The 18352-nt window shown below is 44.9% G+C and overlaps 2 protein-coding genes across 5 annotated transcripts in view; one reads left to right on the forward strand and one right to left on the reverse strand.

Moving 5' to 3' along the window:
- The window catches only part of Ddx42 (DEAD-box helicase 42), a 46971-nt gene extending 37433 nt beyond the window's left edge, over positions 1–9538 (forward strand). For all 3 annotated transcript variants that reach the window (XM_045158154.1, XM_045158153.1, XM_045158152.1), the window contains exons 14-18: positions 1037–1313; positions 2511–2737; positions 4632–4742; positions 6806–6907; positions 8027–9538. In XM_045158154.1, coding sequence (XP_045014089.1) covers positions 1037–1313; positions 2511–2737; positions 4632–4742; positions 6806–6907; positions 8027–8686 — 1377 coding nt within the window. In that variant the 3' untranslated portion in view covers positions 8687–9538. The remainder of the gene's footprint in view (positions 1–1036; positions 1314–2510; positions 2738–4631; positions 4743–6805; positions 6908–8026) is intronic.
- On the reverse strand, positions 9340–18336 carry Ftsj3 (FtsJ RNA 2'-O-methyltransferase 3). Of its 2 annotated transcripts, none has more exons than XM_045158155.1 (21): positions 18219–18336; positions 17850–17938; positions 17596–17701; positions 16898–16944; positions 16728–16807; positions 16109–16208; positions 15820–16014; positions 14816–14931; positions 14585–14689; positions 14402–14502; positions 14161–14241; positions 13933–14073; positions 13709–13844; positions 12079–12263; positions 11849–11966; positions 11515–11777; positions 11290–11372; positions 11107–11206; positions 10827–11010; positions 10650–10744; positions 9340–10560 (listed from the first exon to the last, which is right to left on the reverse strand). In XM_045158155.1, exons 2-21 carry the CDS (start codon positions 17914–17916, stop codon positions 10368–10370), a joined length of 2496 nt encoding a protein of 831 aa, XP_045014090.1. In that variant the 5' UTR covers positions 17917–17938; positions 18219–18336; the 3' UTR covers positions 9340–10367. The 2 variants fall into 2 exon arrangements, with proteins under 2 accessions (XP_045014090.1, XP_004655132.2); XM_004655075.3 differs by lacking the exon at positions 18219–18336 and adding an exon at positions 18017–18160.
- Positions 18337–18352: the final 16 nt, after the last annotated feature.

Consider the following 18352-nt stretch of genomic DNA (forward strand, 5'->3'; position numbering starts at 1 on the left):
AACAGAAAGACTGTGAGTTAGGACTGGACTGGTTTTAAATGACTATTGGAGGAAGTATGTAAAAGAGGGAGTGCGATAATTTGAGGGGTCTGGTGAAAATAAGTTAACGTTTGACTTCTCGCCTTCTTACATGCTCTATGTGGAACATTTCTTTGAATTTGTATTTGGAATTCAGTTAAGGATGTTGAGAAAATTCTTTATGTGGCTTTCCATACCTTTCATGTTTCTAAAAATATGAGAGGCTGGGGAATTATTTGGTAAGAGCACTTGCTACATAAGCATAAGGAGTCCCATCCCAAGCAGCCACATAGAAAGCCGGGTGTGGCAGCTCACTTTTTAACACCTGCACTAGGTGGGGGTTGGGAGTGTTGGTGACAGGAGGATCAAGTCAGTCTAGCTAAAAAATGGCACAAGCTTCAGGTTCACTTAGAGACTATCTCAAGGAAATAAGGTAGAAGAATATTAGAGGACATCCTGTCCTCTAGCTTCCACTCATGTACTTGCAGTGCGTGTACACATATAAGTAGGGTTTGTTTGGGGGGGGGGGGGATCTTTCAAGATAAAGTTTCACTCTATCCCAGACTGACCTGGAATTCACTGTGTAGTCTTCAGGGTAACCTAGAATTCATGATGATCCTCCTACTTCTGCTTCTTGAGTGTTGGGATCAAAGGTGTATGCCACCATGCCTGGCTTAAATACATAATTTGTATCAATTGCTATCTATTACTACCTGTGTTTATTGTTAAATATTTGAAATTAGCATCATGACCTGTCCAGTTTATATGTTTGAGTATGCCTTCTGCCATGTATGAATTATATTTGGAATGAATGGGCAGGGCCCTACATAATAGGGTATTCTATTAGGAATTCTATTAGTATTAATATATAAAAGTATTACAGAGTAATGGGGCATACAAATTAGATGGGTATATGAACATATCATGGGAAGGTAGTATGCAAGCTGATTTGAGAGGCTGGTAAGTTTTGAGCTTTCCTTGACATACTGAAGGAAGTGTTACGTTTCTTCCCTCTCAGGCAAATGAAGATGTGACACAGATAGTGGAGATACTCCATTCTGGACCTAGTAAATGGAACTGGCTTACCCGGCGTCTGGTAGAGTTTACCTCTTCAGGGAGTGTCCTCTTGTTTGTTACAAAAAAAGCCAATGCTGAAGAGTTAGCCAATAACCTTAAGCAGGAGGGCCATACCCTTGGCCTGCTTCATGGAGACATGGATCAAAGTGAGAGAAACAAGGTCATTTCAGATTTTAAGAAAAAGGACATCCCAGTCCTGGTTGCCACTGATGTTGCAGGTATGAATTTCACTATGACTCTTGTCTTAGGTTGAATGGGTTCTGCCCCACCCTGTAATAAGACCTAGATAACATTGAATAGCTTTCTGCATCTGCAGGCAACAGTTCAATAGTAATCACATCCTGGAGCTCTGGGTGCTGCCTTTCGGATTGTTTCTCTCCACTTAGTCTTTAAAAGCCATGCATAGTGGCATACGACTTTAATCCCAGCACTTTGTAGGCAGAGGTAGGAGGATCACTGAGTTGGAGGCCAGCCTGAGACTACATAGTAAATTCCAGGTCAGCCTGAGATAGAGCAAGAACAAGACCCTACTTTAAAAAGAACCTCCCCCCCCCCCCCAAGAAAAAGTATTCTTGTAGTTAGAGGATACTTGGGATGAGGAGGAAATGTTCTCCTCCTATGTCTGACTATAGAAAGTATATTAAAATGGGAATTGGACATATTTTACTTCACACAAGACTATCTCTTTTTTAAGTGGTCATTTATGCCAGGCATGGTGGCACAAGCCCTTATTGTTTAATTTTATTTAATTTAATGTATTTGAGAGAGAGAGAGAGGAAGAGGCAGAAAGAGAGAATGGGCACACCAGGGCCTCTAGCCACTGCAGATGAACGTGGCTTATGTGGGTCCTAGGGAATAAAACTGGAGTCCTTAGGCTTCACAGGCAACTGCCTTAATTGCTAAGTCATTTTCCCAGCCTGACTATGTTTTGTTTGTTTGGTTGGCTTTTTGAGGTAGGGTCTCACTGTATCCCAGGCTGACCTTGAATTCACTGTGTAGTTTCAGGGTGGCTTCTAACTCACTGTGATTCTCCTACCTCTTCCTCCTAAGTGCTAGGATTAAAGGCACGTGCAACCACACCAGAGGGCCCACAGAATATATGGTGGCAACATTCATTTTATCTTAAATGAACTTTTTTTGAGACACTATCTCCCCCTATAGCCCAAGCTGTCCTTGAACTGCTGATCCTTTTTGTTTCTATCTTCCAAATGTATTGATAACCCTAGCAAAAGCACTTTCTCATATTATCTATTTCTCCTAATGAAGTAAACCACTTTTTCCTCTTGTCTTCACACCCATGAACTTTGCCTAGATAAGGGAAATATGGGTTCTCATAGTTTCAGCATTTCTATTTACTTTGATCTTTTGAATACAGGTGGAAAATGAAAGAACATGATTGCTTTTTTTTTTTCCAGCCCGTGGTCTGGATATTCCTTCAATTAAGACAGTCATTAACTATGACGTGGCACGAGACATTGATACCCATACTCATAGGATTGGCCGCACAGGAAGAGCGGGTGAAAAGGGTGTGGCCTATACCTTACTGACCCCAAAGGACAGCAATTTTGCTGGTGATCTTGTTCGCAACTTGGAAGGAGCCAACCAACATGTTTCCAAGGAACTCTTGGATCTAGCAATGCAGGTGAGGGGCTGGACTCACTTTATATTGATCTAAGGGATTTCAGCAGACAAGGGAGAGAGATACTATAGAAACTTAAGAAGAAAGTGAGCAGGAGAAGCATTCTCAATGCTGGGAAGGCAGAGACAGGAGGATCCTTGGAGCTTACTGGCCAGCTAGTCTAGCCTACTTCATGAGTTGCAGGTTCAGTGAAAAATCCTATCTCCAAAAATAAGCTAGTGAGGCTGGAGAAATGGTTGAGTGGTTAAGGCGCTTGCCTGTGAAGCCTAAGGACCCATATTCCACTCTCCAGGACCCACATAATCCAAACGCACAAGGTGACGCAAGGTCACGCATGTGCACAAAGTGGCACACACACATAAGGAGCTTGATTGCAGTAGCTGTGACCCTGGCATAGCAATTCTCTCTATCTCCCACTCCCCTTGTTCTCTCTCACAAAGGTGTGTGCCACCATGCCTAGCAAATATATATATATATATAAAAAATAGTGATTGGGGAAGATACCATATGGTGCCCTCTGGCCTGCATGTACATGCACACTGTATACACATAGACCAGAAACACTATCTGATCTGTGTTCTCTTCCCCATTCTATAGTAGCTGTTGAAAAGCAGTTCAGTCCTTTGTGCTAGAATCTGATTCTGCCTATTTAACCCATAGCACATTTTTACAAGTAAGTTTAATCTCAAAAGATGTCTGCTGTTGTGCCTACAGCTTTTCCCACCAAGTTTTCTCTTTCGGGGATTAAAAAGTATATATTAAAATCTTTTTTACCTTGTTATTTGTATGTATGTATTCATGTGGAGGCCAGAGGTCAATACCAGGTATATTCCTCAATCACACTCCACCTTATTTTTTGAAACAAGGTTTTGTCTTGAACCTAGGGATTAACTAGATTATCTAGCCTTCCCGCTCTTGGAATCCAGATTCAGTTCCTCATGTTTGTACAGGGAAGCACTTTATCCACTGAGCCATCTCCCCAGCCTCCTGCAGTCAGTTCTGATAAGTCTCATTTCACCTAGTTTTTTTGCCTACTTCTCTGAACCCACTCATTCCTTAAAGTTTCACTCCAGATGATTATGTTTAATAGTATTTATAGATGACTTCAGAAATAAATGAATTCATTTTCCTTCATGAGGATAAAAGTGGCTAGAGTTACTACTCTGCATTTGAAGCTTACCTAAAATCACTTCCCTTTTAGGTGTTCGTAGAGGAAGGAGCAGTAAGGGGAGCCTTAGATAAGCATCTAAGCCTGACAAATTGGGTGGACTAAATTCAGTCTAGGGGGTAGGGATGTAGCTCAGTTGGTAGATTACTTCCTGACATGCATGCAACCTTGAGTTCAGTCCTCACCATCAAATAAACTGGACATTATGGCTGGCACATGCCTGTAACTCCAGCTCTCAGAACATGGAGATAAAAAATCAGAATTTCAAGGTCATTTTTAGGAACAGGGATGAAGAGATGGTTCAGTGGTTGAAGGTGCTTGCTTACAAGCTTGCCTACTAAGTTCAGTCCTCCTTAGTGCCCACATAAAGCTATATGCAAGGTGTTACATATGTCTGTAGTCCTAGTGCATCTATAGCAATGGGTGGCAGAGCCAGGAGAATCCATAAGCTTGTAACAGCAGTGTTAAGAGAAACCTTGTCCCAAAAGAAGATGGAAGGGGGAGGTGGTCCTCGGACAGTTAAACACATACTGTGGCAGGCATACACCCATAGTCATCCACAAATAATAATAAAGAAAAAAAGAAGTGAGTCTGTTTCCTATGGCTAACTTCTCCCCTCTGGCTAAAGATGAAACAGAAATTCTTCTCTCCCATTTAATTTCCTTTCTGACCTTGTCCTATTTCCTTTTTTCTTTCTTTGGGCTTAACTTTGAATTTTGTTTAACACAGAATGCTTGGTTTCGGAAATCCCGCTTCAAAGGAGGGAAAGGCAAAAAGCTGAACATTGGTGGAGGTGGTCTGGGCTATAGGGAACGGCCTGGCCTTGGTTCTGAGAATGCGGTGAGTTCATACTACAGTATTGTTCTTGGGCTAAGTTCCATGCCTTAAATGATAGTTGATATTTTGACCCACCTAAAAAAGCATAAAGAGTCAAAGACCCTGTTTACTTGAGAAAAGCAGTGCTACTTCATAATGAAACTTGCTATGTGTTTGGTTGACAAAACTTGCTCTGAAAATTAACGTGATTTGCAGTGGTTCTCAACTTGTGGTCCTTGAGTCGACAGCACATGCCAATTCATTGGCCACCTAGATTAGGGTACAACTTTCTCTTTTTGAAAACCTTCCCACTGTGGCCTAGAGCCTGCCGCTTGGGAAATACTACTAAATTGTGCGGATTGGCAGGCACTATTTAACTAGTTATGCTTTGTCAGTAAACTCAGAAATGATCTCTGCACTGCAAAATTGCACCAGAGAGGTGAGAAGAGACTTTTCTCACAAAGCATGTAACTAAAGCCCTCTCTCACTAAGCCAGGGAACAAAGCTGCTCTTGTAATTCCCTGGAGCTTTCCAGGGAATTTGGCATCCTTGATAGATGCAATGTTCCCATGTTACAGTAAATGTTAATGATGCAGGTAAGTGATAGTAGTTACTGGCACTTTGTGTATTCCAGGGCTATTCAATTATTGGCTCAGTTTTTAACCCAATATAAGTATATACAGATACTAAAACTTAGGTACCTAAAGTTTACACTGGTAAATGTTGATATGAAGTCAGACCCTTATTGATACTCAGATTCTAAGCAGCTACCCACTATATTGGTGGCCTTCTCATCTTTAATAGTTTTAGTTTAATGGAATATTTGTGTAAGTAAATAGTCAGGTATGGTGGAGCACACCTTTAAAAGATCCCAGCACTCTGGAGGCAGAGGTAGGAGGATCACCGTGAGTTCAAGGCCAGCCTGAGACTACATCGGAAATTCCAGATCAGCCTAAACTAGAGTGACACGCTACTTTGATAAATCAAAAAAAAGTAGGAATATTTTTGCAAGTAATATACAATCAACCATGGGTATAATTTGATAGCATTTCTGATATTAGAGTTAACTCATAGGAATTCAGTTACTTGGTTGACGGGCACAAGCATATTTAAATAAGCTTTCATTGTTGTACCTCCCCCCCCCCCCAAGGTGGGGGTCTCACTAGCTCAGGCTGACCTGGGATTCACTATATGGTCTCAGAGTGGCCTTGAACTCTAGACTCCTACCTCTGCTTCCCGAGTGCTGGGATTAAAGGTGTGTGCCACCATGCCTGGCTTTTATAACTCTACTTTAGAAAGCATAATGTAAAAAAAAAATTTTTTTTGATTTGTGATAGTGTGGGAGAGAGGATGGGTATGGATGTGCCAGGGATACAAACAAATTCTAGATATATGAGCCACTTTATGCTTCTGGCTTTATGTGGGATACAGGGGAATTGAATCTGTGCTGGTAGGCTTTGCAAACAAGTGTCTTTAACTGCTGAGCCATCTCTCTTGCCCATAAGTAACTTTTAAAAAACTACCTTTTTTTTTTTTAATTGACTTGAGAGATGGGGGCAGGCAGATAGGAAGAATGGGCACACCACACCAGAGCTTCCACTGGAGATGAACTCCAGACACACGTGCCACCCTCTGTACGCGTGGCTTGTATGGGCACTTGGTCCCTTAGGCAGACATGCACCCCAACTGCTAAGCCATCTCTCTAGCCTCTACACAGTTTTTTATTGTAGTTATTTCTTCAGTATAAGAGGCCAGTCTGTGGCAATGAAAACTAGCCAATTCCCGCCCCTCCCCCCCATGGATTTTTTTTTAGGAGGTCGGATCTCATTAAAGGCGTGTGCCACCATGCCCTGCTCCAGACGGGCTTTTAACCCCTTGGCCTTTACTGATACTTTTGCCTCAGCCTCTGGGCAGCTGGGCATACAGGCATGTGCTACAGTACCCAACTTTTTCTTCAGAATTTCTTGGCCCAGTTTTTGGGCAAGAGAACCCAAGGACTTGTAACATTACCTTGAAACTTTCTTAGGTAATAAAAATACACATTATTTTCAATCCATTTTCATATTCTCATGGGTGCTTGTTTTTAGGACCGAGGAAATAACAACAATGTAATGAGCAATTATGAAGCTTATAAGCCCTCCACAGGAGCCATGGGAGATCGACTGACGGCAATGAAAGCAGCTTTTCAGGTTTGACGTGTGTCATTTAAAAAGCTTTCATTGGTAACCCTGATAGTGTCGTGGCACATCCTCATGAGATGGTAGTTGGACTTACCAGGTGTATTAAATTTAGATCCTTTCCCTTGTTTGAATCTTATATATAAATGTAACAGTTGCTTGTCTGGAGATGGAAGTGGAGAACTAGAAAAACTTGATGCTGGTCATCTACATCAGCCTGAAAGTGGCATACTGCAGCCAGTTATGTCCCTCCCTGTCTCTAGCCTGGTGTTACATGGCTGTACTCTATCTTCCTTCAGATAATTGTCATCTGCTTTGCTACGATAATTTATCTCTGGTGTACTCTGAACATATCCTTTTTCCACACTTACCATTTCACTTAGGTAGTTGTACCTTAATTTTCGCATTTTATCTCTGTTTAGGCTGATAGTTCCAGTTTAATCCCAAGAATTTTTTCCCCATTAATTGAGGAACTTAGAAACTGTTTGTTTAGGAATTCAGAACTTAGTTTTCAGATTTGAAAGACAGTAAGATGTCAGTTCAAGTTGGGTAGATTGGTTGTTTTTTCCAGGTAGGGTCTCACACCTGGAGCTCACTCTGAAGTCTCAGGTTGGCTTCAAACTGATGGTGATCCTCCGACCTCTGTCTCCTCAGTGCTGGACTTACCTCATCTGATTAAATTGTGGAGGTCAAATTGTCCATTGCCTTTAAACTTGCTGGATTTCTTAAGTTGTTTTATATAAGACTATAAATGTGTGTGTTATGTGCATGAATTCATTATTCTAACATTCTCACATTACAGGCTATAAATGATAATACTTTACAGTCTATCTCTCTGCAGATATTTGAGTCTTCCTTTACAGCAAAATACCAAAGGGGTTCGGGCATAGTGGCACAAGCCTTTTAATCCCAGCACAGGCAGAGGTAGGAAGAGCGCCATCAATTTGAGGGCATCCTGAGAAGCGTGTGTGGAGGAGACACCAAAGGGGCTTGTGCTATAGTGGCATCAGGATTCTCATCACAGTGCCAAAATTGCATAGCTAGAGTAACTTAATTATTACCAAGCTTATTTGTATATTCAAGTTTTGTTAACTTACTTTTGTACCTACTTTTAATGTCTTTCTTTTTCAGTCACAGTACAAGAGTCACTTTGTTGCAGCCAGCTTAAGTAATCAGAAGGCTGGAAGCTCTGCTGCTGGAGCAAGTGGATGGACTAGTGCAGGGAGCTTAAATTCTGTTCCAACTAATTCAGCACAGCAGGGCCACAGCAGTCCTGACAGCCCTGCCACCAGTGCTGCCAAGAACATCAGCAGCGCCCCTGTGACCTACCCTTCTGTTGGAGCCCAGGGAGTCAACAACACAGCTTCTGGGAATAACGGCCGAGAAGGGATTGGGGGTGGTAATGGGAAAAGAGAGAGGTATGCTGAGAACCGAGGTGGTGGCCGTCATAGTCACGGAGAAAGTGGAAATCGGCATGGTGACAGTCCACGTCATGGAGATGGTGGCCGCCATGGAGATGGATACCGTTACCCAGAGAGCAGCAGTAGCCGTCATACTGATGGCCATAGGCATGGAGAGACCAGGCATGGAGGAAGCACGGGACGGCATGGGGAAAGCCGGGGTGCAAGTGATGGCCGGAATGGAGAAAGCAGGAAAGAAGGCTGTAATCGTGAAAGCAAGATGGACCCCAAGGTGGACAGCAACAAGATGGACAACAAGACAGATAAAACACCTGATGGTTTTGCTGTCCCAGAGCCACCCAAACGCAAGAAAAGCCGATGGGACAGTTAGAGGGTATGTGAAAGTCAGCGTGAAATCAGTTGTCTTTAATTTTATTTTTTAGAAAGATTTTGGAAACTAGGTGTCTCAGGGCTGGGTTGGGGTCCAAGATATAAGGACCCCCTGCCCTTAGTGGAGAACTGGAGCATGAAGACATGTCTTCATCTGAATAATTGTTCAGAGCTTTCTTGGGAAGCTGCTTTGGTCCTGGCAAGCAGTGAGCTGGGAAGCTTTTATTGGCTCTGGGTGAGTTTGATGGGGGTAGGTGAAAGATACTTGGGGAGAAGGGGCCTTACAGGGCACAAAACTCACTCTAGGTTTATAATAGCTTATATTTTTTACTAAAATGTCACCTTACAAACATCTATAAATTGTTTTTCTTCGCTGTGTGGCCAGGCAGTACATCTTTCGGAGCTGGCTTGTGCAAACCCAACCCGCTGATCTGTAAGGGATGCTTGGGAAGCAATTTGGTGCTTTCAGATGTTTGCAGGAGATAACCTGATGGTCAGGTTCCCCAGCTGGTTTTGTAGCTAGCCCTGAGACATGACAGAGTGGCTGCCCTCCAGACTCAGGCTTTGAGATTCCCAGAACCACCACAATTGAAGGGAAATGATGTTCTGAAGCATTGCTAAATTTAACATTAAGAAATTAAAACCAACCAACAATAGCTTTTAAGTGTCTTCTATTTCATTGTATTTTTTTTTAACTTGCCCCAATGGTAGAAGTCTTTTGCTGAATAATTTTTGTTTTATCTTGTTTATAAAAGGAAAATACACAAACTTTGAATTTTGTGACTTTGTGAAGATTTCTTTTAAAGATGTGCATTCCTCTGCTTGCTGTCTAGTAAATGTTTTACTACTGGGACCTGAGGACTGTTCGTCATTTCTAAATTAAATTTATGGTTTGGAACAGTGAAGCCCATATGTGAAATGTGGGGAATTAAAAAGACATCTATCACCATTCTACTCAGCTAATAATAAAAGGACTCAAAGGGACCACATGTACATGAATAGGCTTAAAAAAAAAAAGGCCATCAACCGTGAACTTTCCCTTAAAGTGTTACTTTTTATTTATTTTTGGTTTTTCGAGGGTGACCTGGAACTCACTATGTTGTCTCAGGGTAGTCTTGAACTCATGACTATCCCTCCCGAGTGCTGCAATTAAGGGAGTGTGCCACCATGCCTGGCTTTTTTTTTTTTTTTAAGTTAGGATTTCATTTTTAACCTGAGTGTGCGGACACCTTTAATCCCAGGGAGGCAGTAGGAGAATCACCCTAACTACACAGTGAATTCCAGGCTGGCTTGGGCTAGAGCAAGACCCTACTTTAGGGGTGAGGGAGGCTAAAAATATTTGCTTGAGAAAAAGAGGTCAAGCCGAGACCATGGTGCACATGCCACTTAATGCATCTTGGATTTACATGGGTACTGGGGAAATCAAACCTGGGCACCCTACCCCATAAGGATTGAAAAAGATTTTACTATTTTCATCCCAGGTTCTCATGAAAGGATATAGGGTCTGTCACAACAAAAGACAGTTCATCATTGATTTTATGGGAGACCATCCTTCAGGCAGGAGACTCCCAATCACTACTCAATACCATGGTGGAATACTTCGAAGCAAGGTACCAAAGAAGCCAGAGTGAGCTGTCCACATCTAGTCTGCAGTCTTTTCTCAGAGGCCCTGGTGTCTCTGCCTACTTGCGCTTGTGCTTTTTCTTCTGCTCCTTGCGTTGCTGTGCTCTCTGGTCCTTCTTCATCCTAGAATCCACTACCTTGAAATGACCTCGGACTCCAGCCGGCCGCCGCACCTTGCGGCCCACACCTTTTTTGGCTACAACGTAGGTCACCTGGCGTTTCTCCTTGCCAAGTCCAGCCTTCTTGTACAGACTGTAAAAGGGAGAAAGTGGTCAAAGGCCTGCTTTCTGCTGCTCTTTTTAGACTTTTGTGCCTTTGTAGATATCCTGTCAATCAATTACCTTCGCAACTGGGCCACTTTTTCTTTTTCTGAGATGTCCACTGTGTTCACCACAGCTTCTGCCTTCTTCTTGGTCTGCTCCAGTTTCTTCAGCATCTGAGAAGGAACCTCCGATTCAGGTGGCCTCTTCTCCCTCACTGCCCCACACTCCTAACTTGAGGCAGCCCCAGCCACTCACCCTCCGTTTCTTTCTGGCTTTAGCTTCAGCCACTTTCTTGATGGGACGCGCATTGATTTCTCGCCAGCGTTTTCGGTAATGTTCCACCTCTTTCTTGTCAACAGGCAGTTGGCGTATTCGGTGCTGCTTCTCTTCCTGCACAAACCACTCTGGGAGCTCCCCCTCGTCTTCATTAAAGGCGTACCTGGGTGGAGACAATACCAGCCCAATAACCACCCATTTCCTAAGGAAGCAATACCCTACACAGTCCAGTGCACCTCATAAGGTTTTAGCCTCTTACCGGTTGAAGGAGTTATCTATGAGGTCTCTCTTGGCCTTTTTGGAGGAGGCAATAACAGCACCTAGGGCAAGGCCTTCAGGGTCCAGAAGTCGATGTTTTGCTAGAGGAAAGGACAAAAGTCAAAACCTGACTCCCAACATGAAACTTACTGGTTACTTATTCCACTGTCTACACAGTCCTAACCTGGGTCCTCGATAGGCACAACCTCAAATCCATCATCTGATTTAGGCTCACGGCTTCGCTTTGTACCACAGGATGGTTTCCAGCTGGAAGGGAGAATTATGAGTGAATGTCCACTTGAAGAAACTGGAAAAATCTTGCTAAGTTAGCAATAGCCGAGGATGAAAAAAAACCCAATTCATGGAAATTGTCCACACTGCTGCTCTCCTTTTCCCATTATCTACTTACCTCTCATCTTCACTACTGCTGCCATCACTGTCGGAGGTATCTCTGTCATCCTCACCAGGGTCATTGGCAGCTTTTGACCCTGAAAAGGCCTCTGTCCCCTCAGGGGCCTCTTTCTGGCACTGAGGAGTTTTCCTCTGTGTCTTCAAACTGGAAGGTGGTGGTGATGGCTGCTGCCGCCCTTTCTGCCGGCTCTCATTCAACAGCTGGGCCTGACTGATCTCCAGAGCCTCGTCAGTGTCATCCTCAATCCCACGGAAGCCGTCCTGTGAGGGAAGTCTTAGCTACCCTTCTTCCAGGAAATGCCAGTGTCCCATCAGTCTTTTCTAGTACCTACCTTTGCAAACCACAGGTTAGCTTGTTCTTCCTGAAGCACTGCCTTTTCTTCCAGTGGCACCAGCAATGGATTCTCTTCTTCTTCCTCTTTATCATCATCTACTTGAGCAAACTGCGTGCTGGAGGGCCAAAGCAAAGTATGGGGAGGTTCAGTGACCTTGTTCTGTCTCTGTCAAGACTCTGGGAGTCAAACCGAGGGTGGTAGCGCTCTCCTGCACACACTGTTCCTACCATTTCTGGTCCTTGAGGCCTGGATGTCCCCTGACTCCTGCCAGCTCCTCTGGATCCAGATCACTTTCCAGACAACCATCTTCCTCTTCCTCCTCAGCATCTGACACATAGATGTCATCACTGGGCAGGTCAGACAGAAAAGTGTCTGCAGCACTCATGTCCCCTTGCGTTACTTCCTCTAACAACTGAAATTTCACATAAAAGAAATAAAAGTAGAGGAAATATCAGCCTCGTCAAGAGTGAGACCCTAGTGGGAGGGCTTTAGAAAGGAAATACACCACTGTTTTCCATCTCTATTATCTTAGTTCACCATCAGCAACATAAACAAGAATGATGGCACAGTGCCCTAGGGAAGTCACTGACCTATGCTAGTGATTGGTCTAATAATCTCAGAAGGTACCTGAATTATCTGGGAATAACAGCTACACATTCTTATTCCACATTTTAAAGGGTCCATCTAACAGAACTGATCAATTCTATTACTCTGCAAACATCAAAATCTATTTTTATTTTGTTTGTGAGGCAGGATCCTGCTCTAGCTCAGGCTGGCCTCGAACTCATAGCAGTCCTCCTACTCCCAAGTACTGGGATTCAAGTCATGTACCACCAACCACATCAGCTCAAAATACTTTTTTCAAGGCAGACACAGCTACCTTTCTTGAGCATTTATCACAACATTAAAGGATTATACTTGTGCATAAGTTCCTCTCCCCCCCCCTTTGTAGGAGAGTCCTAAAGCACAGGGCCAGGACACAATAAAACAGACTGTCCCAAGCAGAGAGGAAGGAAAGGACCAAGCACCCTGTGATTGTCCTCTGACTTTCACATGTTTGCCCATACATATGAGAGTAACCTCTTCTGGCTATTCTTTTCCTGTCTTACACATGAGGAAATAGGCTAAGAGAAGGTACAAGGTCAGCAGTCATACAGTTTAAGTGGCGGAATTGGGACTAAAGCCTTAGCCTGTGTCTGTTCTAAGATGGCCTGGGCCAGGTATGTTAGTGCACAACTTTAATCTCAGCACTTGTAAGGCAGTGGTAGGAGAATCACCATGAGCTGGAAGCACCCTGAAACTAATAATGAATTCCAGGTCAGCCTGGGCTAGAGCAAGACCCTGCCTTGAAAAACAAGAAAAAAGGACACTGGCTTTGCTATTCTCACAAAATAGCCACAAAGGCTCACTTCACTTAAGGTAACTGCTTTTACCAGGATAAGCACTTTTTTTTTTTTGGGTACCTGACAGCACCACCAAACAGCGGGGTGCTAACTTAGTCCCACTGAAGTGAAGACCTCCCCCTCCCCGTTGAGATTCTGTCATCTGTGCTGGTACCCCAGGGGCAGGTGCTTGGGCTGCATTTACTATATAACTCGAACTCTTGGTGCAAATATTCTAGTTCTTAAAAGAAGTTTGTATCCTACTTAACAGAGCTTCCTAATTTCATATTAGGTACGTGTTTCTTTTTGGCCTAGGGGTAACAGGGCTTTCATATTTTTCCCTCCAATCTCCCCCTTACTAAATCATTGTATGGGTGAATACAACAATCAAACCCCATGACCATACAACACACTTGATCTAGTGCCTCCCATCCCCAATCTCTTAGACAACCAAACTGATGTCCCAGCTCCTCACTTGTTGGCCCCGGATTGTGCGGAGGGAGAACATGCCCGTCTCCCCCTCATCTGCAATGGAAACCCCAGGCAGGTCCATCTTCAGCTCCACACGCTCCCGCTGCTTCCTCTGTTCACGCAGCAGCTTCTTTTTCTTCCTGAAAATATAGATGGAAAGATTGAAGCAGTCCAGCTCCAAAGGTTATTAGTGCTTTTCATTCCCTCTTTCATTCTCCCCATCTTCACCTCTTTAGTTCTGCCACCTCCTGAGCCTTCATCTCTGCCAGGGTCCTGTTAAGCTGCTCCTCCTCTTCCTCTTCCTTAGAGGCCTGCTTTGTCTCAGCTGTTGCCTGCTCCTCATCATCACCTTCCTCTTCTGAGCTAAGGCTGACAAACAGTCAGAGTTTGCTTAGTTTCCCAGACACTTCCTGCAACAGCCAGTCACACGGCATCCTGGTTTACTTTCCTCCTCACCTGATGTCCAGTGCTTTGGCTTGCTCCTTCAGCTTCTTGGCCACGTGTCGTCGAAGCTTTGTTCTCCAGTTCAGTAGAGACCTGTCCCAGAAACACCATTACTGGTATTACCATCTTCAGGTTTGTCCCTCCTGTGCCTCGAAATCAACACCCCACATTTCAAGCTTCTGTCACCAGCTTCTGCCAAATCTGATTCCCAGAGAAATGTCTCCAACACCTGGTTTCTGCACCCACTGTGTACCTGAGCTCCTTGCGCCCTAGCACTTTAATGTCTTGACAGCACACCCGTACGTCCTCAGTGGTAGCTGGATGCTGTGCCAAATCTTCATCATCTATCAAGATCTATTTGTGAGGAAAACGCATCAGGAGACTTTCCAGGCTTGGTTTATGGGGCTCCCTTATACCCCTCAATCTGAGAACTCACTTCGCTGGCCTTAGAGAGGAAATCAACAGGGTTGGCAGCACGCAGGAAGTCAGTGACTGAGGCTCGATGATAGAGAGTGAGGTCACCTTCAGCATAGCCTTCAGCCTTGGTGGAGGGAGGGGGGAATAAAAGTTGGTTAGGCAGGCCCTTCTGGTATATCTAAAGGGCCCACTAAGCCCAAGCACCCCAACTCTCCCACCCCTAGATTCAGGACCCGTTCCTCAAAAACACCTTTGGTTTCTTCTTAGTCACCAACTCAGTAACAGTCTTAGCCTGAACTTCAACTTCCTTAAAGGCAAACTTGGGATCAAAGAATTTACTATCCACCTTGTCAGGAGCCAGGAATCCTAAAATGGTAAAATAGATTTAAAAGTCCACTTTCGGGGCTGGAGAGACGGCTTAGTAGTTAAGGCATTTGCCTGCAAAGCTGAAGGATCCCAGTTCGATTGTCCAGGACCCACATGAGCCAGATGCACAAGGGGCTGCATGGAATCTGGAATTGGTTGGCAGTGGCTGGAGGCCCTGATGCACCTATTCTCTCTCTGCCTTTCTCTCTCAAGTATTTTTTTTTTTAAGTACACTTTCATAATTAGGCTGAGTCAAAAAAAAAAAAAAAATTGGGGGAGGGAATGGGAGTGTTGGCATATGTCTTTAATCCCAGCACTTGGGAGGCAGAGGTAGGACTGCAGTGAGTTTGAGGCCACCCTGAGACTACATAGTGAATTCCAGATCAGCCTGGGCTAGAGTGAGACCCTACCTCAAAAAACCAAAAAGGGGGGGGGGGTGCCGGAGAAATGGCTTAATGGTTACGGTGCTTGCCTGTGAAGCCTAGGGACCAAGGTTCGATTGCCCAGTTCCGACGTAAACCAGATGCGCCAAGTGGCACGTGTCTGGAGTTCATTTCCAGTGGCTGAAGGCCCTGGTGCACCCACTCTCCCATCCATAAATAAAATAAAATACATATGTATTTATAAAAGCTGTAATTCATCAAAGCTTTTTAAAAAATGGAAAGAAAAGAAGGGGTTGTAGAAATGGCTAGTTAAGGGACTTACTTATGAAGCCAATGGACCCAGGTTCAATTCCCCAGTACCTACACTAGCCAGATGCACAAGGTGGCACTTGTGTCTGGAGTTCATTTGCAGTGGCAAGAGGCCCTGGTGTGCCCATCCTATCAGCCTCTTTCTCTCACAAATAAACAGATAAAATACTTGTTTTTAAAGAGACGTGATGCCCACCCTGGCAGACTACAAAGATTTCTGCAGATTCATGGCGAGAAGCTTGGGGCTTGGTGGCCTGGACACGGTGGAACAGCTGTTGGAAGATCCAAAGTAGGGGCTGATAGTCACGGGAACGAAAAACCTTTGTAACAAAGCAGCCACCACGGGCCAAGAAATCACATGCTAAACGCAGAGCCATCAGTGTCAAGTGAGCTGTGGGATAAAAACACACTCAGTGAGGACTTCTGCAGCCTGATGGCATGCCACCTCCACTCTCACCCTACTGCCAAGCCCCCATTCCCTGAACCTTGTGAGTAAGCATCATGGACCCAGCTAGCTCCAACGTTGGGGGCCCCATCATTAAGCACAACATCCACTTTCCAGGTCTTCAGCTCCTTCCTCAGGGCCTACCAAAAAGCAAAGAGTTTATGGCAACAGAAACAGAGGAATGGGTGAAAAGAGTCCTGGTTCAGTCATCTGTCCATTCATTTACTGAGTGTCCACCATGGGCCACGTCCTGTGCCAGATACTAGGGATACAACAAGAAACCAAACTAAAACACCTCTGTCATCACCAAACTTACAATATAATACTGAGTCCACTGGAAAGAACTTCACTGATGTTCTCTGCCCTCCCCCCAATTCAAAACATGCCAGGCAAGGTAGCACTAAAGAGCTGAGGCAGGATTGTAAAGGTCAGAGGCTAGCGCAAAGTTCACAACTAGTGTCTGCCTCCAAAAGAAAAAAATAAAGCCTAAAGTAAAATAAGCAAATGTAAATTAAAACATTCTACATAAGGATGCAGTGGATTGGATGGGTCTTGCCATACAGGCTGCTAAGCTCAAAAGCATGGTAAATAGGAGAACAACTGACTTTAGGAGAAAATGATACTTCCATACAAAGGGGCAGAAAGAGAAGGACTCATACCTGCCTACAATGTTCTGTTGTGATGTCTTCCTGGAGAGTCACCACGTTGGGAAGAGGTTTGATTGGAACCAGGTCCACTCCTGGAAGTAGTCAAATGAGAGTGTATTCCAAAGGGTTCCAAACAGCATGGCACCTACTTCCAATACCCAGGAAAGCCGCCTGTCACTTACCCACAATAAGACTGGATACAGGCATAAACTTTGCAGCCACCTGTAGCCTATGAAAGGAATGAGAGATTAAAATATCTTTCCTTCTTTTGTGAACTCTCACCTCTATTAGGAAGCCTGTCAACTGTACTGGCCAGAACATATTCTATTTAAAATTCCAGGGTTTTTCTGTACAATGAAGAAGTAAATCGAGCCCAGCCCTACAATGCCAGCCACTCAGGAGGCTGGGGCAGCAGGACTGAAAATCCAAGGCAAGTCTGGGCAACTCAGTGAGACTCTGTCTCAAAAGTAATAAGGAGGGCTGGGAGCGTAGTGGCACACGCCTTTAATCTCAGTGTTCGAGAGGGTCACCATGAGTTCCAGTCCAGCCTGGAGCTACATACAGAGTGAGTTCCAAGTTAGCCTGAGTTAGAATGAGATCCTGCTTCAAAATAACAACAAAATTAGCTAAATAAATAAATAAACAAACAGGGTGGGTGATATAGCTCAGTGGCAGTGCACTTGCTAGGCATGAGAAACCCTAGGTCCAACCCCCAGTTCCATTAGGAGGAACTCTCCCTCTCACTTTTAAGAGAAGCCTCTGCTTTAAAACTGCAATTGACTGTATCACACGCGGGGGCGAGGGGGAAGATCCTGATTTCCATTCTCTCCAATGCAACTAAGTCAACCAGGATCACCAGGAGCAAACCCTGCCGAGTTACCATCCTCCTGGAGCAGCACACAGGTCCAGCAAGGCCCGGGCTTTCTGCAGGAACTGAAAGCGCCGATTGAGCTGGATCAGCTTGAAGGCCGAGCGGGAACGGTAACCTAGGAGGGACGAGACGGGGACCTGTATAAACAGTTACGTCGGCGCACTGCTTTTGTAGGACTTCTCCAGCCCTACCACCTACCACGACCTCTGCGGGAAAGGAAGCCAGTACTGGGGAGAGACGAAGCACAGCGGACCCCGACTCACCTGTCTCTTTTGCCAAGTGATAGAACTTGTCTCGTCGGCTCTTGCCTACTTTGCCTTTCTTGCCCATGGCGGAACGGAGATCACTCAATCTGGGGAGAAAGAAGCTGCTAACATCTTGCGGAGCCACGGATTCGGCCCCCGTCTCCCACTATCCGCAAATCACTCACGCCGCTGGGTCCCAGCACCCCCGGGCACCCTAGTCGGCTGCCACCGCTCTAGGAGCAGCACATGTAGCTAGTAAGCGCACTTCCGCTTCCGCTCGCGTCCCTGGCGTGCGCGGGGCGGTGCGTTCCGCCATGTTGAGTGTGGCTGCAGTTTTTTTTTTTTTTTTTTTCGGGACCAGGAAGGCCGAGTAAAAAAACTACGAACCGATATTTTAGGAAGCAGCAGTCAGGAGTTACGCTGTTGCCTCACCCCCTCCTAAGGCTGCTGGTCCGGAGGAGCCACCTCCGCCGCCACGGCCCCTGTTGTCGTGCCTCCCCACGCCCCGCCCACTGACCCGG

This window comes from Jaculus jaculus, chromosome 9 (genome assembly GCF_020740685.1).
Source record: "Jaculus jaculus isolate mJacJac1 chromosome 9, mJacJac1.mat.Y.cur, whole genome shotgun sequence".
NCBI classification, from domain to species: Eukaryota; Metazoa; Chordata; class Mammalia; order Rodentia; family Dipodidae; genus Jaculus; species Jaculus jaculus.